This window comes from Ursus maritimus, unplaced genomic scaffold, assembly GCF_017311325.1.
Source record: "Ursus maritimus isolate PB19 unplaced genomic scaffold, ASM1731132v1 scaffold_24, whole genome shotgun sequence".
NCBI classification, from domain to species: Eukaryota; Metazoa; Chordata; class Mammalia; order Carnivora; family Ursidae; genus Ursus; species Ursus maritimus.
Genome location: NW_024424897.1, coordinates 5,735,371 through 5,762,366, shown reverse-complemented (window position 1 = coordinate 5,762,366; position 26,996 = coordinate 5,735,371). Strand labels below are relative to the sequence as shown.

At 53.3% G+C, this 26,996-nt stretch overlaps 2 protein-coding genes across 12 annotated transcripts in view; one reads left to right on the top strand and one right to left on the bottom strand.

Annotated features, from left to right (window-relative positions):
• Positions 1-22,680, top strand: part of UNK (unk zinc finger) — a 32,434-nt gene extending 9,754 nt beyond the window's left edge. For 4 of the 8 annotated variants that reach the window (XM_040640218.1, XM_040640216.1, XM_040640217.1 and 1 more), the window contains 15 exons: positions 7,881-8,090; positions 8,950-9,126; positions 9,279-9,409; positions 9,810-9,945; positions 10,539-10,656; positions 11,609-11,693; positions 12,909-13,051; positions 13,478-13,678; positions 14,262-14,327; positions 14,820-14,994; positions 15,923-16,024; positions 16,170-16,358; positions 19,408-19,589; positions 20,190-20,447; positions 21,225-22,680. In XM_040640218.1, coding sequence (XP_040496152.1) covers positions 7,881-8,090; positions 8,950-9,126; positions 9,279-9,409; positions 9,810-9,945; positions 10,539-10,656; positions 11,609-11,693; positions 12,909-13,051; positions 13,478-13,678; positions 14,262-14,327; positions 14,820-14,994; positions 15,923-16,024; positions 16,170-16,358; positions 19,408-19,589; positions 20,190-20,447; positions 21,225-21,380 — 2,329 coding nt within the window. In that variant the 3' untranslated portion in view covers positions 21,381-22,680. Of the gene's footprint in view, positions 1-7,880; positions 8,091-8,612; positions 8,777-8,949; positions 9,127-9,278; positions 9,410-9,809; positions 9,946-10,538; positions 10,657-11,608; positions 11,694-12,908; positions 13,052-13,477; positions 13,679-14,261; positions 14,328-14,819; positions 14,995-15,922; positions 16,025-16,169; positions 16,359-19,407; positions 19,590-20,189; positions 20,448-21,224 lie in introns of those variants that run through there. The other 4 variants (XM_008693782.2, XM_040640214.1, XM_040640219.1 and 1 more) reach the window with 4 other exon arrangements.
• A 928-nt stretch (positions 22,681-23,608) lies between these two features.
• Positions 23,609-26,996, bottom strand: part of UNC13D (unc-13 homolog D) — a 13,465-nt gene continuing 10,077 nt past the window's right edge. For all 4 annotated transcript variants that reach the window (XM_040640210.1, XM_040640212.1, XM_040640213.1 and 1 more), the window contains 5 exons: positions 26,553-26,636; positions 26,338-26,458; positions 25,973-26,096; positions 25,295-25,491; positions 23,609-24,520 (listed from right to left, as the gene is read on the bottom strand). In XM_040640210.1, coding sequence (XP_040496144.1) covers positions 24,399-24,520; positions 25,295-25,491; positions 25,973-26,096; positions 26,338-26,458; positions 26,553-26,636 — 648 coding nt within the window. In that variant the 3' untranslated portion in view covers positions 23,609-24,398. The remainder of the gene's footprint in view (positions 24,521-25,294; positions 25,492-25,972; positions 26,097-26,337; positions 26,459-26,552; positions 26,637-26,996) is intronic.

Below are 26,996 nucleotides of genomic sequence, written 5' to 3'. Positions count from 1 at the left end.
AGTCTGGTGACATACTTCCATAATTTTTCTTGATAAATCTTAGGTTTGTACCCAGTTTTTCCAAATAGTCATAATACCACTTAGTTTTTGGAGGAAACAGAAAAAGGAATTTAATATCTCTCTAGCGATCTCCACACATTCCCAGGAATTACAGAGCAAGCATGGTTGCGTTTCTAGTCTGCATGTGAATCTGATCTCAAAATTAGCATTCAGGTTGAGGAACAAGGCTGTGCAGACATTGTGGGGAAGGTGGCTAGAGAAGTTACTGGTTTATTAATTGCCGGGAGAAGCACATAAATCAGAGATTGGAATTGCTTCTGTTTTGCTGGGTTAGTGTATAGCTGCTGTGGACCAAGCTTTTACAACTTGTGAAGCTCTATGCCTTTGCTTTTTCTTGTACGAACCTATATCGAATACCTGCTATGAGCCAGCTCTTGGAGAAGTACAGAAATGATAGACATGGCTACATACAAAGCAGTCGAAATCAACTGTTGTAGGGGCTCTCTGGGCTGTGTTCATACCTTGTAGTGGAAACATGGAAGGAGGGTGATTAACTCCAGTGGGCTGTGTCAGGGAACCCTCATGTGGAGAAGCCAAAAGGGTGATCCAGACACCGGGAGCAATATGATCAAAAGTGTAGAGATGTGAAGGGAGGGTTGTGGTGTGTTGGGGAATACCAACTCTTCAGAGCAGAGGTCGGCACACTACAGCTTATAATGCCAAATGCAGCTTGCCACCTGCCTTTGTATGGCCTGTGATCTGAGAATGGCTTTTGCATTTTTAATGGTTGAAAAAGAATCGATATTTCATGACACATGAAAATTATATGAAATTAACATTTCAGGATCCATAAATAAAGCTTTAATGGACCCCCCCCATTGGTTTACCTATTGTCCAGCTGTTTTTGCACTATAACTGCAGGATTCCGTAGTTGTGAGAGACTGTACGTGGCACTCTCCTCGCTTAGTATTGCTGTTCAGTGTACTACAGACAGCAAGGACACCGTTACAACTTGCCAGTGTCTCCAGTGCTGTGTGTATTAGCACACCACAACGTTTCGTTTATTCCTTATTACCAGTGCCTGCCAGTCCTGTTAGAGCAGGCGAGGAAGAGAAGAATGGGCTTGGAGTGTCATGTTTTTAGGGTACGGTGGAGTGTGAATTCTTTTGTTACCAAATTAGGTGGCAGAGCCGTCTTTAGTAAGAGCTGTGCTGTGAAAGGACCCATCAACATTACTAGACTAGAGAGTTGTCACGGTAGTCCTAGTGTGTAGGAAGGAAATGGTCGGAAAAATTAGATAAATGGCCTGTTTCATTACAGCAGGATTTCTTCACAAAAAGGAAAATGAGGCTATGACTGGAGTAAGTTTCTCGAGTGGCTCATTGATTAGCTGAGCAAGGAAAGCCATTTACTGATACTGATGATACTGAGTGAATTACATTGTGTGTGATTGCAGCAGCTGAAGAAATGCGTCGTGAGCAAACAGACTTGTTTAAAAGTGTTAGCCTTTTGTCAAGAACAACTTCTCAAAATGTGCAAGTCCTTGGGAGGAATAGCAGTAGTGAAATTACCAGGCCAATGATTTCATGTGGTTTTCCTCGGGCTCTTGATGAGTCAACAGATGCCACTGTTACTGTTTAGTTGGTTTCTTCATGGAGTCAGTGCCTCATTTGAAGTGACTGAAGAATTAGCATCAATGAACAGTCTACTTAAAACAATGACAGCTGAGAATATTTTCAAAAGGGTTAAGGAAAAACTCAGTACAATCTGAAATATGACCTGCTAATATCTGTTACAGCTGATGGTAAGAATGTGTGTGTGTAGCAGAAAAAGATTTAATTGTACAAATTTACAAAGCTTATGAAATTTAAGGTGTGTAAAGCCTGTGGTTATTGATTACATTATTCATCAGCAGGTACTTTGCAGAAAAATATTGAATCCATCATGTTAATTGAACTGCTGGAATCAGCAATGAACTTTACTACCTCTTGTGGACTTCACCATGATAATCAATTTCATGAATTTTTGTAGAGAAGCGGAATATTCTGGCATGCCCTACTACACAGTAGTTTGATGGTTTAGCAGTGGTAAAGCTTTCTTGTAATTTTCTGAGTTCAGGGCTGATGTTGAAATTTTTCTGAATGAGAAGAATCATTCTCAACCACTGTTCTTGAACGCTGAATAGCTATGGAAATTGGCTTTTGCTGCAGACTTGATAAGGTTTCTTAATGACTTCAGCCTAAAATTACAAGGCAAACAGCTTCTTTGCAAACCTTAAATTGTAGTAAAGTTATTTCAACCACTAATGTTTGAATCGTAAGTCATGTCAAGCTACTTTATACACTTCCTGCGTACTGTCAAAAGTTAAAGGCCAGATTTCCATTCCTATACAAAGTTACTGTGGATATGATTTCTAAACACAAACTATAGTTCTAGCAGTGGTTTTGCTGCTTGGTGTGAATGCAAAAGAAATTTCCTTATTTCGGAATCCATTTACCTGGGCCAGTAAGGAGTTTACATCAAAGCTTCAATTGGAAGCAATTAAAAGGCAACTATCAAGACTCTAATAGAATTCTATAGATGTCTTCTAAGAGAAGAATGTGCTCAATTAAAATCATGCTTGTGGAATGTTAACAGCATTTGGCAGTGCCTGTCTATGTGAAAAGACATTTTCAAAGATGAAATCTGTAAAATCTTATAGAATCTGCATTAACAGATGAGCATTTGTAATCAGTTTGATGAAAGGGACCTTAACTTTACAAATGTTATCCCATCCCCCCAAATCTGACCTTATTGGTAGAACCTCTACAAAAATTGTAGCCAATTACTAGATTTTGAATTTCATCAATAAAAATATAAGTTTGTTTCCTCTTGTTCTGTAAGTACATATTATCCTCAGTTTGGACTCTTGGCCCGCAAAGCCTAAAATACTCACTAACTGGTCCTTTACAGGAAAAGTTTACTAACCCTGCTCTAGAGTCTGGTTGGTTGTTGGGGAGGGAGCAGGTCAGTGGCAGCAGGGCAGGTAGAGTCAGAGTGAGGCCTTGCGACACACTATTCCGTGGGGGACTAGATATGGATTAGAACACCAGCTCCTTTCTCCCCATTGCCTCTAAACTTACATAGTTTTTCTGTTACCTCTGATACTTTTCTGTTTATTCAGTTTGTTTAAATTCTCTTCACACTTCTCCCCAGAAGAGAGTGAAACACCCAAACTGATAAATCTATTACGTGAGACAACTTGGAATAGGATTTAAAGTTTAGCTGGAAATTGAACTGGTAGCAGTTTAGCACTGGATTTAACACCTCCTTCGGGGTGATGTGACTTAGTGAATTTATTGTTAATCCCTTATGTGCTATCACTGTTAGTGGGGCAAGTGATTGAATTTAGATTTCCAATAGCCTGCTTTTTGCTGTTACTTAGAGATTTGGAAAATAAAGATCCAATAAATGTTGAAAATATTTGATTTTTTTAAAATGTGGTTGCATATATTTGATTTTGAAAGTTTTTAGGGAAAAGTACTAATAGTTGTGTAAAGCGGTTTAGCAATATGATAGGTACATTATGATTATATATGTGTAAAAATACCAAGAGAAAATTTACCAAAAGGCTAACATTAGTGATGGGATTAAAGGCGATTTTGCCCTTTTGTCCATTTTCCAAAATATTTGTAAGTGGGTGTGTGACTTTCATAATAATCTTTGACATTTACAAATAAACCATTGCTAGAATAATTAATGTGATGTCCTGAAAAGGAGTGAAAGGTAGCTTTGATGTAAGCTCAGCCGTCAGCAGACATGAAGGTGCTGCTTAGTGAAGGTGAAGCTCTGAACAATCGAGTGTCCATCCCTTCTTCCGGTTGAAGGCGTGGCTTTCTCTGACAGAGCTCTTACTTGCCCAGGGCCTGTATGGTTTCTGGACTCATTCTGGCCATAGTAGCTCACCAAGGCCTTGCAGTTTGGAACTGTTCTATGTTACTAGCTTTTACTCTTGAGGGCAGATATTCCTGGGAGATGGGAGTGTGAAGAACTTAGTTGTGTGGCCTTGTGCCTACCCCGAGCTTGGAAGGGGGAGTGAGTAGTTGGTGTGTCTTCCCTACTCAGACCCCAGGACTTCTAGGGTTTCCTGAGAGCTGGTTGAATTAAAGAGTGAATTTCAGCTGACTCTTTAATTTCTTAGACTTTGAACTTTCAGAGCCTTAAGATGAAGAGAAGGATTGGAGCTTAATAGTGACGGTTGTGCATGTCCATTGAAAATTTGTTTCATTTCAATCCATGAAAATAGAAAAGTGATTTCTAAGTGCTTCTCTCCTTGTCTTCTGGGCACTGCATTGCCTCTTAGCACAGGGTCAGAGAGGGAGAGTGGGAAATTCTGAACAAACATTTCGGTTCCTAGGTAGCAGGAACAGTTCGGTACAGTTCCATTCATGATTTTAGCAAAAAGTTAGAAATTTCTCTCCTTTGATTGTAGTTGGTCAAAAGTGGGCTCTCTGCCTAAAGTTGGTCACTCAGCCCCTTCTCTGATGAGGGGTTTTTCTGCAGGACACTCTGCCCTGCAGTTGCCCTGCAGGTTTCCTGCAGTGTAGTCCTTTTCACAAGGGAATGGGGATTAGGCTTTCACCTCTCAGTGCTCTGCCTGCTGGCAGCATCATAAAGCTGTTGGTATTGCTTTGTGGGCTTTGCCCTTTCTGTGACTTCATTTCTTGTATTCATTCAGTAAACTGTATTCAGTTCTTACTTGCTGTCAAGGATTTTATAATCTAGTAGTAGAGAAAAATGTATAGATTATTAATATGCATTGCAGGATAAAGGCTATAAAAATATCTACAGAACATGCTGGCAAAACGTGGAGATTATAACTTTTAGCTGGGGCAAGGGCAGAAAGGGGAGGATGGGTGGAAGTCAAGGAAGGTAACATGGATGTGCTGGCGTCAGATTTATTACCATTGGATTCAGCCTCGAAAGATGTCTACAGGTAAGGAAGGGGACAGAAACAGGGAAGTTAAAGATCTATTTGCAAGGACTCCAGTTTTAGTAGCTAGAATGGAGAGGAATCAAGGGAAATAAGGGTGGGGAAAAATCCTGGGCCAGATGTTCAGGGCTTGGAATGCCAAGCTGAATAGTTGGTGCTTATCTGGAGCTACTGGGGGGAAGCTAAAGACTTTTAAGAAAGTGAGAATTAAATTTGGGCTCTAGAAAGAATAAACAAGTGTTGTGTAATATAAATTGGACAAGGGAGAGGCTGGAAGCAAAGAGACTGGTTAATTAAAAAGTACCAAGTCCCTGGCCTACGACTTAAAGTGAGATAATTTGTTGCCTGGTGTCTGTCCTTCACTGTGGCATCCCTGCCAGCCAGAGCCCTTGTGGAGCCCTGGTATTTGCGTGTGGCACTGTGGTCATGGCTGCCCCAAGCAAGCAGGCTTGCCAAGACTCCTCCTCCAGGAGGACAGACTATGCCCGAAGTCAGGGTGACCACATCTTAGAGTTCTTCCCCATGCTGCTTCCTGGTTTTTTACTGAGGCACTGATACCAAGCAGACAGACACTACTCAGGTTGGCAGATTTAGCAAATAAAAAGACAGGATGCTAGTTAGATTGGAATTTCAAATAGTGGATACATTTTTATTATCAGTGTGCCCCATGAAATACTTGGTTTATCTGAAATTCCGATTTAACTGGGTGTCCTATATTTAATCTGACAGTCCTAACCACTCTTCACTCTTCTCTGCTCCTGGCTCTGGACTCTGCTTCCTTCTCTTCTATTTTCCACCTCTTACCTCCTGAGTTAATCTCCTGGTGGGTCCAGAGTCAGATGGAGTATGTGCTGCCCAGGAGGGATCAGCCTAGTAGTTTGGAGGGTGGGTGTCCCATCTCAGTGCCAGGGTTTGGGACATGTGTGCAGCACGAGGTACAGCTTTCTAACCAGACAGGAAGAAAGACCTTGTGTTCCAGTGCCAAAAGGGACAGGAGAACATCAGGCCCTAGGGAGACTTCCAGGTTTCTGCCCAGTGTCTCCAAATGTACCTGGGACCCAGAGATGATGTCCCTGCAATTTGGCAGCTCCTGCACCTCACCTTATCCTCCTTTCCCCTTTTCAGTTCCTCTCTACCCCACTTACATCCCACAAAGGTACTTGGAGCTCTTGGACCCAGACATATTCTCATAAGCTCATACTTAGCCCTTTGCCTAAAACATCCTTCCCACATTCTTTACCCACCAGCACCTCCCCATTTCCCTTCCTCTCCCAGCCTGGGCCCCATGCTTTGGGTTCCCAAGGAACCCTCAGCAAACCTCCTTTATAACCTTTTCCATACTTGGTTGATTCTGCCTGTTACTTGTGTGTCTGCCCCATAAAAGTATGGGCTTCCAAGGGCAAGGACCTGCTTCTCCATTAGGGTCCTCAGTGCCTCAGGCAGGTCCACCCTGCCTGCAGCTAGTAGATGCTCAATAAATACGTGCTGCATGAACAACAGACTGTTTGGAAGTTTTACTGTCCTTTAAACCTTTGTGATCCTCAGGGAGCATGCAGCTCCAGCTTCCCCTGGCCCAGTACATACACCCGGACACTTCTCCATACTTCAAGGCGGAGAGGATTTTTCAGCACTTTCCATTAGCATTAAAGAAAACTTGTCTGGAAAGTCTCAGCCCTCAACCTACCTGTCCCTACACCTTCTATATGCCCAGACTCGTAAGGCTCCAAGTATCCTGGCATGAGCCACATTCTCTCACCGTTGTCCCATGCCTTCTAGCTTCAGGTGCTACTCCAAGCCTGGACAGTTACTTCAGGTCAGGTTGTTCCCTCTGTGCCCCCTTCTGCACACAATCTTCTGTGCCTTCTGGAATCCTCCTCATTGCTGGCATCAGATGCCCTCTATCAAGCCATTTGTTGCCTGCATTGTTAGGGCTTAAGGGAATGAATAAAGAGAACTGCACTGCCTTCCTGTCCCTGCTGTGTAGGGCTCCCAAGTCTAAGACACCCTCCACCTGGATACATAGAGTGAGCAAAAACACAGATGGATGGCATGTTCTGTAAGGGGGTAAGTGGGTCTGGGGCCCTCCTCTGGGTGGTGCATGGGAGAGTGCTGTGTTGGGTTCTCTTGGCTATTACATGCAGAGTAGAGGAACAAAGGTTGGGAGGAGGGCAAAAGGACAGTGCCCCCAAGTCCCCAGGTTAGTCAGGACGTAAACAGCTGCAGCTGCTGCAGGTACGCAGTTGTGAGACCACTGTGGGCAGGCAAGGCTGGGAGCGAGAGTCTCTTCAGATGCTTCTGTAAAAGGAGCTCCTTCCCAGGCACTAACCTGTGTGGTGCTAGGTAGTGTCTCTGGGAGGAAGTAGGCAGACAGGACAATAATTTTCTGACTCAGTAGTTTAGAGGAACACCTTGTGACTTGGGCTTTCAGTTCCAAAGCAGCAGCCTCCCCAGCCCTCGGCCTGGAGCTCCAGCCCTGCTCCTGGGACAGGTGAGACCCCCAGGGATTGGCAGGCAGACCTGGGCAGTAGAGGACCCTGCAGGAGTTTGGGAGAGGTTCCTCGTGCTCTTGTTTGCAGCCCTTTGCCTGTGATCAGCAGTTTGGCCTGGGAAACCTCAGGGAGGGCTCACAGAACTAAGCCACTGGTTGAGCCCTCCACTGGCTGCCATGGCAGACAGCTGACTGCTGTGGTCTGTGGTTCTTTCTCTTCAGGCTGGCTTGGGATCTAGGTCCTGGGAAGGGTCTGGATGCTAAGGTCCACCCTTAGCTCTGGGCCTCTTCTGGTGTCCTAACAGAACTAGCACCCCCAGAGTAGGGCCCTCAGAGGACTTGGTGGCTAACTTCTTGCTGGGAAGCAAGGGGCTTAAGTCTCTGCTCCTGGCCCACCCTATGTGGGGGCTCTCCCTGCAGGTACCTGAAGGAATTCCGCACGGAGCAGTGTCCACTCTTTGTGCAACACAAATGCACTCAGCACCGGCCCTACACCTGCTTCCACTGGCACTTCGTGAACCAGCGACGTCGCCGGTCCATCCGCCGTCGGGACGGCACCTTCAACTACAGCCCCGACGTCTACTGCACCAAGTACGACGAGGCCACAGGCCTCTGCCCGGAGGGCGACGAGTGAGTGCCCCACCCCCTGCAGCCCGCCGTCAGAGGAACCTCATGTTTCCTGGGTCAGATGCCCTCAGAATAGGCCAGGCAGAGTCTGAGAAGCCAGCCAGAGGCTGCTTTTGGGAGTACTGTGCAGCCTGGCCTGCCTTCCTGTGGCCTGGACCTGGGCTCAGATCCCACCATCCTCTGGGGGAGGCCCCTTCTTTACCCACTTTTGGGAAACCCTACACAGGCTTTTCTTCTGCTAAGTAGGAGAAAAGGCAAGCCTAGGGACATCACTGAGAGGGAGCATTTGTTGACCCTGCTTGTTTGACCCTTGCAGAGGTGGTAATGGGAAACGCTGCCGGGGGTATGGGTACAACGGAATGGGTACGGCTCACTGAACCATCCCTGCACTCATACTTCTCCCAGAGGTCCAAAGCTTATTCCCTCCCACCCCCCGAGCCCCCTGCCCCCAGCCTAATAAAGCACTGGGGCATGAGAGGGTACGCCCATGCTTTGAGCAGGCCGTTTCTCTGTGGACCCCTGCAGATCCAGGCAGCAGTTGCTCTCCCAGGAGTGTGCCCCCCCTCTGGAGCTTCTCTTCAAGTCAGCCCAGGGCCCTGGCCAAGTAGCCTCTGAGAGGACTTGCTGAGCAGGCTGAAGTGGGAATCCTGGGCCCTGATGGGCCCCCATCAAGCTGCAGCATCCGACAGGTGGTGGGAGGGGGGTTCTGTTACCGCGGCAGGGCCCATCACTGCTGGCCTCCTCAGTCAGCGCACCATCCGGGGTCGTGGGGCAAGCCTTCAACAGGGAGGGAGGGGGAGGGCAGGGGCTGATTGCCTAGGCTCCGGGGGCATAGGTGAATGACACCCCCCCCCCGTTTCAGGTGCCCATTCTTGCACAGGACCACAGGGGACACTGAGCGCAGGTACCACCTGCGCTACTACAAAACTGGAATCTGTATCCACGAGACAGACTCAAAAGGCAACTGCACCAAAAACGGCCTGCACTGCGCTTTTGCCCACGGGCCCCATGACCTCCGGTCCCCTGTCTACGACATCAGGTGGGCTGGATGCTATGCTGGGCTCATGGCTGTGGGTCAGGGTGGGGCCTGGCTGCTGACACGGGAACTGCCATAGATGGAGTGCAGGGACTGGCACTCTGCTTCTCCCCTCATGCCCCGTCCCTGCTCTCTGTCCTCTCCTTTCCTCCCAGAGAGCTCCAGGCCATGGAGGCCTTGCAGAACGGCCAGACCACAGTAGAGGGCAGCATAGAGGGCCAGACGGCTGGGGCTGCGAGCCATGCCATGATAGAAAAAATCCTCAGTGAGGAGCCACGGTGGCAAGGTAAAGGTGGCCCCACAAATGGCCGTGCCTCCTCCTGCCAGATGTCTGTCCTCTCTCCTCTCCTGCCCATAGCTGCCCTAAGGATTGGCTCACCACCACTTCTTTATCCCACCTTACATCCAACCACAGCCCTTTCATTTGGGGGCACTTCTGGGGAGTTTCCCCAGACACACCTTGCCCTTAGGTATGTTTATATACAGTGTTCTTGACCCTCCTGAGGTTGCCCTTTTAGATCTTGTGAGCCTTGAGTGTCTCCAGTGAGGGATGGTGTTCTTATCTCTCTCCTGGGTCTCAGTCTTGGCCTTGGCACATGAGGAGGTGCCCTGAGCTCCTGGACCCCTTCCCAAGTGGCTTCTCCTGTCCTACCTGCCTGACCCCTGCCTCTGGCCCCCTTGTGTAGAGACTGCTTATGTGCTGGGGAACTATAAGACGGAGCCGTGCAAGAAGCCCCCGAGGTTGTGCCGCCAGGGTTATGCCTGTCCCTACTACCACAACAGCAAGGACCGGCGGCGGAGCCCCCGGAAACACAAATACAGGTCCTTTGGCCCAGGCAGGCCAGTCATGGGAGGGAGGGGTGGCAGGGAAGGGATTGTGGCAGGGGCTGCTTCCAGTGTGCTCGAAGGGAGGCCTGCAGGCCAGCCCTGGGGATGACAGGGTTTCAGGGCCCAGGTATAAGGGGAGGGAGTAGTCAGGATAGCTGAATGATGGGGAGTCCTCTGGGATCCTCCTCTAGTATGAAATGAGGATCTTGGGTCAGACAACCTCCAAGACCCCTCTAGTTCTGATCCTGAGGAGCGACTGCTGGGGCCAAGCCATCGTGTGGGAAGTATGGTTCTGGCTATAGTCTGGCTCTCCTGGGGCTGCAAAGTGTTTGGCATGAGGACCTAGCGGAAGGGGACAGAAAGTGTCCTTCATGCTGATAACAGCCATGCTGTGCCACAGAAGCAGAGCCCGGCTTCTGGCCCCAGTAAGGCTCTCACTCTATAACTCATCTTTTCTCTTTGTGAGCCTGGCCCTGTGAAGCCCGGAGACCAGAGAGGGACCCTGAACAGGCATCTAGTTGGCATTCCCCGGCTCTTAATCTCTCCCTGTCCTTCATCCCTCTGACCCCACCATCTAATTGGACTAGGTCATCTCCGTGCCCCAACGTAAAACATGGGGACGAGTGGGGAGACCCTGGCAAGTGTGAGAATGGAGATGCCTGCCAGTACTGCCACACCCGCACGGAGCAGCAGTTCCACCCGGAGGTGGGCGTTGGACTGGGGCTGGGGCCCTGTGAGGTCTGTGGGTGGCTTAACCTGCCCTTTTGGGGAAGCAAGGAAAAAGGAAAGGAGGGCCTGGGCAGATGTGGGCAGAACTCAGGCTGACACCATCCTGGAAGAGGCCCCCCCACGCAGTGCCTAAAGGAGCCCTGTACCCTAAATTGGTAACTTGCCTTGTTCTGAGCCTGTAGTCCCTGAGCAGTCCTCTGCTCCCAATTTTGTTTCCCCCAGCCTCCTGACAGGGAAGGCATGGACTGGGCATAGTGACCTGGCCATTCTGGGCTTTGTACCACTCATGATGCTTACAGTCCAGTGACATGAGGATTTAAAAAATAAAAGCCCCTTCCAGGTGCTGTGTTTCACATCAGAGCTTATGGTACCAGCAACCTCCCTGTTACACTTCCCCTGCCTACTGGGCCATGTCAGTGTCTGGTATAGGGTATATAGAGGCACATGCTGTCCATGGGTCAGTGGAGGCTAGGACATCCTGAGATAGACATTAAGGACAGACGCCACCTTATGTGGGTTGTAGACAGCAGGGTGGAAAGTTAGATGTAGATCCCAACTCAGAGTGCCCCCTGGTGGGTGCGTGCTTCCTGTGATCTTGGCTTCCTTAATGCCCAGAGGGACATTTGGAGGTCACAGCCCCGGCCAAGACCCTGAGTGGAGAAGCAGCATGGAGAAGATCTCTTTGTGAGGGCTGAAGCAGGGCTGGTTGAACCTGTGACCCCAGAAGGGAGGGTGTCCTTGGCATGGGGGTGGCCATGTCTGGTTCGGGAGTTTGAATATCAAGAAGTCAGTAGGGAGAGACTTCGGGAAGTGGCATGGAATGGGGAGCAGAAAGGAGATTACTAAGCTAACCCTCCCATGTTGAAGGTACCTGTGCCTGCCTGTCCCTCTCTGTCTAAGCCTGACCTGCCTCTGTTCTACCCCCCAGATCTATAAATCCACCAAGTGCAACGACATGCAGCAGTCGGGCAGCTGTCCCCGAGGACCTTTCTGCGCCTTCGCCCACATAGAACGTATGCTGTTCCCATTGCCCTCCCCCTCCTCCTCCCCTCACCTTCTGCTCAGGCTCAGTCACAGAAGTGGCCTCTCATCTGCCGGCCAGCAGCGGGCTCTGTCCTCACTGGAAGTTCTGGTCCCCCGCACACACACCCCGGAACTGGCCTCAAACCCTGAAGCTTCCAAGGTCGTGAGACAGAGACCAGGACCGGGCCCCTGGTCAGGCACTCACAGTCCCAGGCAGGGTGAGGCGGCCTCCCAGAGCCAACTAGGCAGATCTCAGCAACCACCCCATGCCACATCCATGGCAGACGTCACTAATTGAACATGGCGCTCCGTCCTGCTGAGAGCAGAGCTGTCCGATGAAAATATACCGCAGCCTTCCTCATGTCATTTCAGATTTTCTAGTAGCTATGTTTTTTAAAAAGGTAAATTAATTTTAACAATATATTTTTAGTTGATTCGATACAAAATGATAATTTCAAAAACTGTGTAAAAAATTGGTATTTTTTTTTTTTTTTTTACTCCAGACTAAGTCTTGGAAATCTGTTGCACACTCGAATAGGTAGATGCAGCACGTTTCAGTTCGGACCAGCCCCTCATAGCCCCGTGTGGCTCGTAGCTGCTGCGTTGGACAGCGCAGCTCTCAGTTCTTACGTTGCACTCCAGACCACCATTGCCCATCTCAGAGATGGAGCTCAAGTTAAAGCTCGTGTCCACCACAAGCCACTGCTCTGATTGTCCTTCACCTCTTCTCAGGCTCAGGCCTTATCTCTGGGATTAGGGGGCCCTGGGAGGGGGGAGTATATTCCTGGCACAGGGTCATCCCCAGCCATGGGCAGCTGGGCCCACTGATTGAGGCAACACAGAGAAGTAATTAATGGCTCAGGCTTTGGAGTAGTACAGATCAGAGTTCAAATCCCAGCTCTTTTGTTTCCTAGCTCCACCACGTAGGGAGATTAACCTTACCTCTCTGAGCCTCAGTTTTCTTACCTGTAAAATGGAGACCACGATATTATTTGCATCTACTAGTTGTTGTGAAGAGTCATAGTTAATACAAACTGCCTGGGACAAAGTAAGTGCACAGTATGCAGTATTAATAGAAAGAAGGTAGGAGCCTTCCCTTTGTGTACGGAGGGTGCGTGATCTCCTTTGAAAAAGGCCCAGATTTGTTTTTGGAGGGACAGAGCTGGCACAGGAGCCTGCTGACACCCTGATCCTGTCTCTTGCAGAGCCACCCCTCAGTGACGATTTACAACCTTCTTCAACTGTGTCGAGCCCCACTCAGCCGGGTCCCGTCTTGTACATGCCATCTGCTGCCGGAGACTCGGTGCCCGTGAGCCCCTCCAGCCCGCATGCCCCTGACCTTAGCGCTGTACGTGCCTGTCCAGGGAGTGGGTGGGCACTGTGCCTAGCCAGGAGTCAACACCCACCTCTAATGCCCCCAGTTCCCTCACAGCCTGTGCTTGGAGTGGGGGCCCTGGTATTTTCCCTCAGGCCAAGGGGTTCTACTCTTTCTGCCCCAGGGTTTTTCTGTCAAAATCTGGGGGAAGGTGGTCTACCCAGAGCCTGTGTTGGTCAGCCTGAGTAGAGCTGGTAGAAGGGACACAAGCCTTCTGTCACATTGCCCCATAATTTCCTCATGAGGTTCGGGGTCCCTGCACGGTAATTGCTGCCCATTGGCAGATGAAAATAGAACTGAGCCCCTTGCTGAAGAATCTCCCTCTGAGGAGGGGATGGAGGATGGGCCATGCTCCAGCCCACATTTTGCCCACCAAGCCACTCCCTTTCTTTTCTGCAGCTCCTCTGTAGAAACAGCAATCTAGGAAGCCCATCTAATCTCTGTGGCTCCCCCCCGGGCTCCATCAGGAAGCCCCCGAACCTGGAAGGCATTGTCTTCCCTGGGGAGTCGGGCCTCGCCCCTGGCAGCTATAAGAAGGCTCCTGGCTTTGAGAGGGAAGACCAGGTGGGAGCCGAGTACCTGAAAAATTTTAAATGCCAGGTAAGGGATGTAAGGGGAAGCCCAGTGAGGTTAGCCTTCTTCCTGCATGGGGCAGGAGAAGCCCTGGAGGGCTGTCTTGGCCCAGCTATGGGGAACATGACTGGGAGCTAGGAGGCCCCTGTCTTCAGCCTCTGCAACACAGCAGAGTGAGTGAGGCCATCCCATCTTAAAAATGAAGACAGAAAGGTTAGCATAGCCAGGTACCTCACCCTGTCACGGAGCCAGTTAATAGAGGAGCAGGGACTCCTATCTCGGTCTTCTGACCCCATAGCTGGTCTTTCCCCTGCCCTGTGCTGCCTTGATGGAGTGGCAGGGCCTTGGGGAGCAGGACGGAGGGTCTCTAAGTGGACTTACCTGAGGTTTGGAGTCACCAGGGAGAAGAGAAATAGCTCCCCTGGTTCCTAGGGTAGGGAAAGGAATAGGGGTTGGGAGGGAGAGCAGGGTACATGTGTAGAGGGGAATTGCATGACAGGTGCCTTCAGCCTTAGTGGGCCATGGCAGGTTGATGCTTGGGCGGGCTCCTGGATTCAGGGGCCCTCCCTAGCACCACATCATCTCTTGTTCTCTGACTTTTCTCTCTCAGGCCAAGTTAAAACCCCACTCACTAGAGCCCAGGAGTCAAGAGCAGCCTTTGCTTCAGCCCAAACAGGTATGTAGCTCTCAGCCCCCTTTCTCCCCTTCTGGCACTTGCTATTGACAGGACAGGCCAGAATCCCAGGCCTTAGGGAGTGGGGCCACTGCTTTCCCCGCAAGTTGAAGGCAGGACTAAAGTGGGGCCCCAGCCTCAAATCCAGAGAGGGTGGGGTCAAGCCCTGGAATCCCTCACCTCTTGGACTCACTCATCAGTCAAAAACAATATTTCTTGAGCATCTGTACTATGCTAGGCACTGGGATGACTTCTCCCTTCCCCTACTATAGGACTTAGGGTGAGTGGGCCCTGCAGCCTGCAAGCCACAGTTCTCCAACTCCAGCCTCTCAACAAGGTGTTGAGTGGATGGGGTCCTGTCTGGGCATGGGGGCATCCGGATGAGAGCTGGGATGCACCATTTCCTTCTGCCCCTCCCGGCCCCCATCTCTAGCCCCTGGCCATGGCCTCCATGAGTGGGCATCCCATTGCCTCCTCCTCACTCTCTCGTTGCAGGACATGCTGGGCATCCTTCCCGTGGGCAGCCCCCTGACCTCAAGCATCTCTTCTAGTATCACCTCCAGCCTGGCAGCTACTCCCCCTAGCCCTGCCGGCACCAGCAGCGTCCCTGGCATGAATGCAAATGCTCTGCCCTTCTATCCCACCAGCGACACGGTAGAGTCAGTCATAGGTAATTAGGCCATTTCTGTTGCCAAGTCCAGGACTGGATCTGGAGTTAGAGAAGCTAGGTCTCTAGAATGAGATTCAGACTAGCGTACTTGTCACTTTAGACATTTATCTTGGGAGAGTCAGAGGGTGGGCACTCTGAGCCCTTTGAAAAGGGAAAATGAGCCCAAGGTGTGGGCCAAGACTAGCCCTTATAGGAAAATAGCCCTCCGGTTTGCTCTGTTGTACAAATTTGAAAGAGATACCTCTTCCTCTGGATGAGTGCCATCTCATTCCACATCATAGGTCATCCAGCCCTCATTCATCCTCTCACTAGGTACTCTTGTGTAGTGAACAGCCTACATAACTGTCCTCAGAGTTCCTGGTCATTAGAAGCCACTGCCCGTCTCTCTCAGCAGTCATTTATGGGTGTTACTTTTAGTGCCAGAGCCTGTTTTAAGCACTGGGGTGTTAAGAGATGCAGACAGGGTGTTCCTGCCCTCAAGGAGGGATATAGTTCCCAGCCTCCCAGGCTAGTCCCACAGAGGCCAGTGGATATTTGTCCAGGCACCTGCTGTGCACTAGCCACTGAGGGCCCAGAGGCTTGCTTGCCCCCAGAGAACTCAGGAATGAGACATACGAGCTGTAACAGCAGGAGATAAGACCTCTGTCACAGTCAGGAACCCTGCATTGGGTCCCCTGGAGGTATCAGCGAAGGCTTCGGAAAAGAGAGCCATTAGAGCTGGACTTGGCGAGGCAGACAGCACAGGGCGTCCGTGTTGGCCGAGGAGCAGCCAGACAGGCAAAGGCTTGAGAGCAGGGGTCTAGTGGGACTGAGCGTGAAGAGGAGGCAGTAGAGGGCAGGTGGGTCCTGAAGGCAAGGCCTGGAACCTCAGGGTGGTGTGGCCTCTCAGGAGACAAGGAGGCTCACACCCCAATCTCTCTGTCTCTAGAGTCTGCCTTGGATGACCTGGACCTGAACGAGTTTGGGGTGGCCGCCCTAGAGAAGACTTTCGATAACAGCACGGTGCCCCACCCAGGCAGCATCACAATTGGTACTGGGCAGTGGGCGGGCAGCACACGAGGGAGGGCTCCTAGGGGTCCAGCCTGGCCCAAGGTGGACAGATGAGCTGTCCCCTGCTGGTGTGGCTCCACATAGCTTGCCCTGTCCTCACTGGCCTTCCGGGGCCTCTCTTCCAGGCGGCAGTTTGCTGCAGAGCTCTGCCCCCGTGAACATCCCTGGCTCCTTGGGCAGTTCTGCTTCCTTCCACTCAGCATCCCCGTCCCCTCCTGTCAGCCTCTCCTCACATTTCCTGCAGCAGCCCCAGGGCCACCTGAGCCAGTCAGAAAACACATTTTTGGGGACCTCAGCATCACACGGATCTTTGGGTAAGAGGGGGTGTGTGTCTCTGAGACCTGGGGCAGGATCTGGGCTTTTGGAAAGTGCTTTTGCCACTTTGTCCACAGCCAGAGGCAATGCAGAGTGGATGCTGAAGCAAGTGGCTCATGGCTTGGAGGTGGGTCGGTCCCTGTACCACGTTTCCCTTAGCTGGGTAAACCTAGACAAGCAACTTAGTCCCTCTTAGTTTCTTCTTTTTTTTTTTTTTTTTTTTTTTTAAAGATTTTATTTATTTATTTGACAGAGATAGAGACAGCCAGTGAGAGAGGGAACACCAGCAGGGGGAGTGGGAGAGGAAGAAGCAGGCTCATAGCAGGGGAGCCTGATGTGGGGCTCGATCCCACAACGCTGGGATCACGCCCTGAGCTGAAGGCAGACGCTTAACCGCTGTGCCACCCAGGCACCCCCTCTTAGTTTCTTCTGCTTCAAAATTTGTGTAATGGCGGCATCCTCCTTGTAAGACAGTGGTGAGGCTTAAATGGAATAACGTGAGTGAAGTGCTGGGCAAAGGGCCAGTGTGCAGTGAGAAGCAAGGGCCTCAAGCGCCAGGTCTCGGTGCTGTTCATGCCAGTGTGCTGGTTCTGCCCAGTCACCCAGAACTCGGAGGCGGGCTCACGACAGCCAGCTTCACAAGAGGCGAAGGGAAGAGTCTGAATAGGCTCAAAGTGGCCTTCCTGGTAAACAGAGGCGCCAGGCAGACCAGCTGTAACCCCAAAGGCTGTTCGGTGAACACAAGCATTAGAACGATCTGGACTGTGGGTTCTGGAGGGCACATCAATCATAGCCATTAGAAGCAGGGTGTGGAGAGCCACGGGCTCCACCACTGCGGGCAGGGTTCCCTCTCGTGGGCGGGCTGGTGTGAGTACTCACTGAGGTAACATGTAAAACAGCTCAGTACCCAGCCCGCCGCTCTGCTCTTAGTTCCCCTCCCCCAGCAGCTGTGGGAGGAGATCAGGAATAACCCCCGCCAAGGGTACTGGGCTTCCTGGTCACACTGAGCCTGAGCCTCTGAGCCACGTTTGACACTCTGACCAGCTTGGGAACGTCCTCACCTCACTGCAGAGATCAGGGCAGCACACTGATTTCTTAGCATCTTTCCAGTTTTGATGGTGGCTGTTCCGTTTTATGTTGAGTCTGTCAGGTTAGATGCTTTGTGTTACATTTGTCTGACTTGCTCTTATTCTGGAAGCATCTTGACTGTAGCCCTGCTCACTGGCCGCACATTCATTCATTCCTTCTCCATGTAGTTACTGAGCAGAGTTCTATAGATGCACTGAGCTCAGCAGTCCCTGCTGGCACGGGGCCATGGTCTAGTCAGGGAGGCAGAGGAGCACAGACCTTAGAGCGTACTTAGGGACTGTCACCTGTTGTGTGGAGTCAAAGGCCTGGGTTTGTGATTCAGAATAACAGAAGGGACCTGGCCTGGATGTGGTTGAGAGAGGAAGTGGCTCCTTTCCAAGAGAGGAAATGCTACCTGGCTGGAGCAGAGGTCCATGGGAAGAGCTTGCTGCTGGGACGGTGTGGTGTTGGTTCTGAGTTCCCACCTCTGAGACAGGGCACATAGGCTCGTAGATTGTGCACTTCTCAGGCTCTCCACGAGTCTCTCACATTTTGGGTGCACTTGTATTGCCTGGAGGGTTCTGGAACATCCTGGCTGGATTAGTGGGGAAGGGAGTGAGAAAGAAATTATTAGAAGGACGTGTGGGCAGAATGAGGCCAGACGTGGGTATGGCTTCCCTCTAGAAGACAGGGGCTGTCCTGGGGGCCACAGAGCAGGGCACAGCAAAGGACTGCGTGGCGTGTGGTCGGAGGAGCATGCAGCTTAGCTTATCGGAAAGAGTAAGCCTTTGGAGTCAGATGCCTGGACGTATATTGGCGCCACTATTTACTGTTTGTGTGTGTGTGTGTGGTTTGTTTTTTTTTTTTTTTTTTAAGGATTTTATTTATTTATTTGACAGAGATAGAGACAGCCAGCGAGAGAGGGAACACCAGCAGGGGGAGTGGGAGAGGAAGAAGCAGGCTCACAGCGGAGGAGCGCGATGTGGGACTCGATCCCAGAACGCCGGGATCACGCCCTGAGCCGAAGGCAGATGCTTAACCGCTGTGCCACCCAGGCGCCCCTGTTTCTTTTTTTTTATTTATGGGGCACCTGGGTGGCTTGGTCAGTTAAGCATCTGCCTTCGATTCAGGTCATGATCTCAGGGTCCTGGGATCAAGCCCCGCGTCAGGCTCCCGGCTCTGTGGGGAGTCTGCTTCTCCCTCTGCCCTATGCCCTGCTCATGCTCTCTCTCTCTCTCTAATAAAACCTGAAAGAAAAAAAGATGTATTTATCTGAGAGAGAGAAAGAGAGCATGGAGGAAAGGGCAGAGGAAGAGAGAATCCCAAGCAGACTCCCTGCTGAGTGCGGAGCCCGACATGGGGCTCAATCCCATGACTCTTAGATCATGACCTGAGCTGATACCAAGAGTCAGATGCCCAGCTGACTGAGTCACCCAGATGCCCCTACTGTTTGTGTGATTCTTAGCAACACATTGTGTCTGTTTCCTTGTCATAAAACAAAGGGAATGAACCCAGGGCTCCCTGAACTCCTGCTCCAGCTGTGCCATCATCTGAGGCTCTGGCCTGCATTTTTGCCCCTGAATCTCCTCCCAAGCCTTACAGAAGTTGCAAGAAGGCTGTCTTCCCTCTAGCCTAAAAGTCAGTTCACAATCACAAATTGTCACCTCTACAGACTGCTCTCTTTGCGATACTTCCCAAGGCCCCTGAGTCACGCTGTGAGGCAAATGATGGGAGCCTCACTTTATAGGTGAAGATGCTAAGCCTCAGAAGTTAAGTGCCAAATGTTGAGTAGCAGGTGGTGCTACCGTAGGTCTGATGCAGCTGTGGGCTCTGCACATTCCTGTGAGATCCCCGGCCTGACATTGCTGAAGCCTTGCACAGCTAACCCTTTGAAGCCCCCCAGACGGGTGGACAGGACGAGGGCCTGGGCCCAGGCCTGAAGCTCTCCGAGCTCTAACGTCCCTCCCTTTCCTGAGGCAGGTCTGAACGGGATGAATAGCAGCATCTGGGAGCATTTTGCCTCTGGTAGCTTCTCCCCAGGCACTTCCCCTGCCTTCCTGTCAGGGCCAGGGGCCGCTGAGCTGGCCCGGCTGCGGCAAGAGCTTGAAGAAGCCAACGGCACCATCAAGCAGTGGGAGGAGTCCTGGAAGCAGGCCAAGCAGGTATGGGGCCCACACACCCACTCACCTTTCCAGGGCCTGGTTGGCACCAACCTGAGCCCATCTTACACAGAGCAGGCGCAGGGGTGGGAGGGCAGGGGTCCTGGAGTTTTATTCACTCTCTTCTCCTGTGGAAACACTTGCTTTGCCAGTCAGGACCCTGGGGTGGCTGGTGTCCCCGGCCCGGAATTCCCACTGTGAGTTACTTACTTAGTTTGGTCCCACAGCACTGCTGGCCTCTCCCCAGAAGCCCTGACTTTCAAGGGCTCCAGGTCCAGGGTTCTAGGTTCTGAGATGGTTCCTCTATTCAGCTGCAGCCTGGCTGCTCCTGCAAGTGCTGGCCAGCAGCGTGCCCAGCTCTGCCTAGTGCTGCCCTGCTCTGTTGGGCTCAGCCCCCTTCCCTGCCTATAGAGGGTCTCTTGCAGGCCCTGACATCTCTCTTCTCTGCAGGCAGTGCCCGCCTCCTCCCTCCCCAGACAGCTGACCCAGCTCCCCAGCAGGCCCTGCAGCCACAAGTGGCCCATGCAGGCTCCCAGAGAGGTGCTTGCAGGGGACACGGGGCAGGGGGCCATCATGATGAGGCGCTGTGTGTTGGGCCCACAGGCTTGTGATGCCTGGAAGAAGGAGGCAGAGGAGGCCGGTGAGCGGGCCAGTGCAGCAGGTGCCGAGTGTGAGCTGGCCCGGGAGCAGCGTGATGCACTGGAGGGGCAGGTTAAGAAGCTACAGGAAGAACTGGAGCGGCTGCACTCAGGCCCCGACCCACAGGCCTTGCCCACCTTCTCCGATCTGGAGGCCCTCTCGCTCTCCACGCTGTACTCCCTCCAGAAGCAGCTGCGGGCCCACCTGGAGCAAGTGGACAAGGTCAGCCCAGGAGGTTAGGGGAGTGCTGGGTGGGGGCATACAGTATCCTCAGCCAGTACTTGGACTCTTATGGGTCCATGCTGCTCCAGGGACAGCCACCTTCCTTCTGAGAGCCTCTGCCCAACTGCTGGGCTGACACAGGATGCTGACCTCTGGAGGGGAGGTAGGAGGGAATGTCACTCCTTAGGGAGGTGAGAAAGTAGAGGTGGACAGGTGTCAGTGCCCACCCCCCCAGTTCTGGGTGGGGCTGACCCAAGCTACATCACTAGGCCTGGGCCTTCAGTGGCATGGAGATGCTTCTCCTGTGAGCTCTGCATATACCAGCACACATTCTAGAACAGTTAGGTCCCTAGGGCTACTTTGTCTGTACTCCTAGGTGCCCGGCTGGAGGCCCGGGGATCATGCCACAGCAGCAAAGTACATTCTTCCCTTCACCGGGCATTTGTAGCCAGGCCCCCCATTGTTCCCTTTTGGGGACCGAGGGTCACTGCAGGATCAAATGAGGCAGAGGCTTTGTGGGAGGAAGAGCCTGTCAGGGTGGGAGCTGTGGAGCAGCCTTGGCCCTCCCCTCTTCCTGGTGGGGCTGGAAGCAGACTTAGGGAGGCTTGAGGGCAGCAGCCTGAACTCCAGCTCTGCTCTCTTACTTGTCGGCTGAGCACGCTGCTGAGCTCTGTGCGTCTGTTTCCTTGCCCCAAGCGGACTGAAGTGAATGTGGAGAGAGTTGCTGGGGAGATGGGGGGCCAGGCCAGTGAACACGGCATCCCTCTTCCTCCGCAGGCCGTGTTCCACATGCAGTCGGTGAAATGCCTTAAGTGTCAGGAGCAGAACCGAGCGGTGCTGCCGTGCCAACATGCCGTGCTGTGTGAGCTCTGCGCCGAGGGCAGCGAATGCCCCGTCTGCCAGCCCAGCCGGGCCCACACCCTCCAGTCGTGACCCTGCAGGCCTGGCCCCGGCCCGGCTCAGATCTTCTTACCTAGGACTTTTTAAAGTATATATATGTATGTATGTATGTATGTATGTATATGTACATGATTCTGTATATGTATACATTTCTGTACGTGTGCAGGTATGCGTGGGCAGCAGTGTGTGAACAGTGTCTGTGTGTATATCTGTACATAGATATAGACACACACTTTAAAACAGACTTACCAAGCACTTTTTAAAAGAAAAAACTATTTTGCAGCCCTCCCCTTGCCCACTCTCTCCTTTTCCACTGCAGAGACAAAGTCCCCTCATCGCCCACCGGCATTTCGGCAGGGGACATGTTTCTGTCTCTTTTTAATGTAGGAAAACTAACTAGTTTTAACTTCTTCCTGGGGCCTGAGCAGGAAGCTGGAAGGGGGCGAGGGGAGGGACCAAGCCTTCAGGGCAGGCCCTGTTCACTGCACCTCCCCACGCCAGGGCCAGAGCCAGGGGTGTGGACATCCCCGGGGACAGACCTGGTTCCCAGGCGTGAGGCTTGAGAGCGGGGTGTACTGGGGTCTAAGCCAGCCTAGTCCCTAGGTTTACCAAATGTGTATTTAGTCTGGGGCTGGCAGGCCAAAGCTGCAAGGGCCAGCCCCACTCCCAACCCTGGGCCCTTGAAGCTCCTTGAGGGGAAAGGCCTGGGAGTTCTACCCCTCAGGTTCCTGAGGCCAGGGCTCCACCTCAGTCCTCTCCCTCTGGGCCCCCAGAGCGGCTTCCCTGGCCCCAGGACCACCTACCAGACTGGCACTGCCCTCTTCATAACCCCCCAGCTGCTGTCAGCTTCCCCCCTTTCTCCCCTCCCCTCCCTCTGGCAGCTACCAGGGCAGTTGGTGGGGAGGAGCTGCAGACTGGGGACCAAGGTGGGGCTTAGGCCCTGCCCTCCTCACAAGGAGGGGCTCCGTATGCATTCCTTGGTGCTCTCTGAGTGCAGCTGACGTCCTGCCCGTTTGGAGCGGACGCCCGTGTACATGTGTGTGCGTGCCTGTCCAATGTATATTGTGTCTTAGCTTCCATTTTAAAAATTGTTCTGTACAGAAAGATGCAGTGGGGGCGGGAGGGCAGAGCGGGTGGAGGGAAGCCACCCTGTTCCCAGCGCTGGGGGTCTGGGGTGGGAGCAAGAGGGCTGTGAAGGGTCTGGCTTGGCCCAGGCTCCCCCTTGGGCTCAGCACGAAAGGGCTTTCAAATAATTAAGTGAAAACTTTTTTTTACAAAAATGCAAAAATCAACAAAGCTCCAAATCTATTGGAAATAAAATATGAACTTACAATGGTAGCTTGTTTACATTGGGGTGAGGGAGAGTAGGGCCCCAAGTAAGGGCCTCTGAACTATCAGCTGAGTGAACTTGGCCCTCCCAGCCTAGGCTCCAGCCCCACCTAAGCCATGGGAAGAGCTCGGGCCCCCACCAAGGTGTGGCTAGGTGGCTAACGCCACCTTCAAGTGCCCAGGTGGCTCCAGGCCTCTAGACAGAGCTCAGGTGCCCTCCAGCCCAGGCCTGCTGGCGCAAATGAGCTGGAGACCTTTAGCCTTGGAGACCTCCTAGGCTTAGGACTCTTCAGGGATCCATTATCCATTGGGACCTGTTTACTTGTTTTGAGAAAGACAACAGCCCCTAGTGTCTCCCAGAGAAACAGACGTATACCTCCTTCTCATAAAAGCACTAGAAGGAAGGAGGAGGGTCTCAGCCTTTGAGCCACCTCCTTCCCCTGCTCTAAGCTGGTGGCTGTGAGAAAACAAACCTAGTGGCTCTGCATGGGGCTCAGGTTCAAGCTGAAAGGAGCAGGCTCAGAGAGGTTAAGGGACTCAAACAGGGTCACACAGGTAGAATGACAGCCTGGCCTTGGGTTCCGATTCCCAATACAGGGGCCTCCGCCCCCAGGCCAGGCTGGGACCCTGTTCCTCTAAGCCCTCGAACAGCCATTCAGCCTGCGCTCCTGGAAGACCCCACCCTGGGGCTGCCCTTGGAGTGCCGGGCGCAGCCACAAACCGACATGTCTAGGCACGTTTCGTTGAAGCCTGCTTGTGCGTCAGTCATTCCCACACCACCTGCTCTAGAGCACGGGAGCGAGGGGTGGGCCAAGCCCAGGTCGGGGGCAGCTCGAGGTCTCCTGAGGGCCGAGGAGGGGGGTTGCAGGCCTGACTGTAATCTTCTGGGCCCCGATGCAGGCCAGCGGTGTCGTTCCTTAGAGGACAATGAATTGTTTTTGTTTTTTTATTTTGCTAAGGAAGTTCCTAAGTAGGGGGCACCATCCCAGGGAGGGGGTGTCCTCAGTAGACATGGCTGGCCAAGCTATCTTTTCTGCTTCTGTTCCTCCGTGCCAGCCCCACTGCCTGCCAGCTTTCACCTCTGCAGGGCCAGAAGGTCCTTGGCTCAGGGCTTCTTAACCTGGGTACTGGTGGCCGCCTCAGGAGAGGGGCCAGGCTCCCTCCATTAGAGCTGCCGCCCTCCCCACCAGGGCAGCTGTAGCTTCCCCTCTGGCAGGGTCCCCTTCCTCCCCTAGGAGGCTTTGTGCCGTAGCCCCAGCCCCAGCCCCAGTGACCCAAGGTAGGGGTGCTAAACAATAGACCAGGGAAGCCTAATGTCCACCCCAGTGACTGGAATAGGCGTGCCAGAAACAGATGGCTGAGGGGTCTCTGCCAGGGCAGCAGCGCCTCCCACAGGGGAAGTAGCGGAAGGAGCCGCAGACAGCTGCCCCCTCCCCCTGGTGCTGAGATTTGGTAGAGAGTGTTGAGGCCCTGGCTGAGGGCAGGAAGGAGGAATATAAATACTAAAAGGCCCTGGCAGCAGCACCACGGGCCCCTGCTCTGGCAGGAGGACCAGAGGGGATCTTCATGCTGGGCCTTTCACACGCTGGGGTTCCCAGACTTGCAGGGCCCTTCTGGAGCATTAGGCCAAGCTGGAGGGCTTGCACTATGGTGGGGAGAACCCAGACCTCTCAGGAAAGCCCGTCCCTACTGGGCACCCAACGCCATCCCTAACCTCCACTGCTACCGCCCTGGCCTTGGGGCATGATGGGAGGCCTGCTTGGCTCGCTGCCGCCGCAGCCTCACAAACACCTGGGCCTCCCGATCACCCTTCCGGCTCTCCAGCAGCTGCAGGATGGGATCCCCTGTGAAGAGAGGCGTTTGGGGGTCAGACTGTGGCGGGGGTAGGCAGTGCCTGGGTTGTGGCAGGGGACACAGCACTGACCCATTCTCCAGCCAGCCTGGAAACTAGTGATGGACACACACCAGCCAAGCTCACAAGACAGCCTGACGAATGAGATGAGACACGTGACCGTGCTGGCACCGACACCCTGGCCCAATTTGCACTGGAAGAGGCTGAGAGCGGTGCGCCTCAGGTTGGAACTATTACCTTTTTATATGAGAACCTAAGGCCACCTAGTTAACCTCTTAGTGCCTCAGTTTACTCATCTGTAAAATAGCAGTAATAGTACCCACACGTTAGGTGGTTGTAGGATTGGGAGTTAATACATATCAAGTGCTTAGGAGTGGCCCCGTAAGTGCTCAGATGGGTCACATATTCTTATCCAGCCTGGAGAATACTTGGCCTGTGCCCCCCAAGTCGGAGACACAGCCTCTCTCCCCAGGTAAACTTACTGGTGACCTTCACCGCCCGCCCCCCGCAAGAGTCACACCACACTTGGCCTAACAAATTTCACTGGCTTCTTGATTAGACCGAGAGGTCCACTCAGCAACACGAGCCGCCGTGCTGACTGCACTGGCTTCCACATCCAAGGACGGATTTCTCTGACCCCAGCTTCATTCACTTCCCCGGGGGCCGCTGCCTGACCTTTATGGGCTGCCCCTCCCCTGCACCCCCAGTGCTGGGCCACGGCCTGCACTTGAAGCCCCGCAGCCTCCGCCCTGGGGCTTAGGCCTACCGTTGAGTGCAGGGTAGGTGAGGGGCAGGCGGGTCTGAGGCACCTCGCCAGGCTCCTCAGCCCCAGTCAGGCCTGGCACCGAGCGCAGTGGCAGAAAGGCCTCCCCTTCCAAGTCGTCAGCCCCCAGCGTGTCATGGTCCAGCACTGTGAGCAGGAGGCACGCTCCGTCCTTCTGGCATGGCTCAGCAGGCACCAGGCTGAGTGGGGGACAGAGAGGGCCTCAGCTGCCTGCCCCTACACAGTCACAGTCACCGGCACCCACCCCCACACACAGTTCACCGCTGGTTCTTGAGGACAGGCCAGGGCTGAGGGCAGACAGCTGGGGATTAGGATGGCAAAGTCTGTTCTCAGCCTGGTGTGCTTGCTCAGGGACGCCTCCCCTGACTGAGGGCTGGTACTTTAAACCAGGGGCCTGTGTTCCCAGACCCTCCTGTCTTGGGGAGCAGAGGACCTCAGGAACAGGACCCCGTTCCCTGGAAGCAAGCCTCTAAGTCCAGCAGGTGGGCCACCCCTCCCAGTCCCACGCCTCCCCACAGGGCCCCAGCAAACCCCTGTTCCAGGTGCCCCTCCCTGGGACCCAAATGCCTTCATTTCAAGGGAACTGGCCTCAGGTGGGAGGAGCAGGGCTGAGGGAAGTCCAGGGCTGGGGAAAGGTGGCAAGTGTGGGAACCCACTCACAATTCAAAGGTCTCATCAAACAGGGGGTGAAGGTCCTTCTTGTGCTTTTGGGTCTCCCGGGGGGCCAGCTCAGGGAACTCGTGCCTGGGCTCCAAGGTCAGCTGGACAAAGGGATCGCTGGAGCCTGGCAAGCGGGGAGGTCACCTGGGGGAGGTGACGTTGCCAAGGATATCCCAGCCCCCCGCCTCTAGTTTCCAGCCCCTGCAGCTGTGCCCTGCTCAGCAGCACTGCCCCCTCCTGGCAACAGGAAGGAAATGCACCCAGCGCTCCCTCTCGGGACCGCAGACCTGCCAGGGGCGCGGGGGGCCGCGGGAGGGCGCGGGGGGACGGACGCGGGGAGCGGCGGGTGGGCAGCCTGCACTCACCGTTGGAGTCCAGGGGCAGCAGACTGGAGGCGCTGAGCAGTTCCACACGCAGCTTCTGCTCAGAGGCGCGGTAGGAAGCCTTGACGGTGACGGCCCCCAGCTCCTCAGAGGCGGTTTCTGCCTAGGGGGGGAGCGCGGGGAGTGTGGGGCAGAGTGGAGGCGGGGCTCCGGGTGCCCCGGGTGCCCCGGGAGCGAAACGGGGAGAAGAGCCTCACCTGCTGCTGGATGCGGCTGCAGAAGTACTTCTGGATGAGCTCCCGGCTGGAGGCCGCCTGCAGCTCCAGGTCCCGCTGCAGAGCCTGGGAACGCGGCACAGCTGAGCAGTCACCTCGGCTGTCGCACTCCACCCGTCCAGTGGCGCCCCTCAGGGGCTTTGGTCCAGCCAATATCGACGTGATACGGAAAGCTCCGGGTGCTGCGGAGCCGCCCCTGGGGAGCGCACCCTCAGGGTGGCCCGGCCGACCGCCGAGGCACAGACAAGGTGGGCTTCACGGATGTGCCCCCCGCACAGTCGCACAGCCGCCCCCTCACCGTGCTTTAACGCTCTGCTGTGGCTGTCTTTGAATTTTTAGTAATTTTTGAAAAAGGGCCCCGCATTTTCTTTACTGGGCCCTGTAAATTATGCAGCTGGTGCCGGCCCAGGCTTCCCGCCCCCCCCC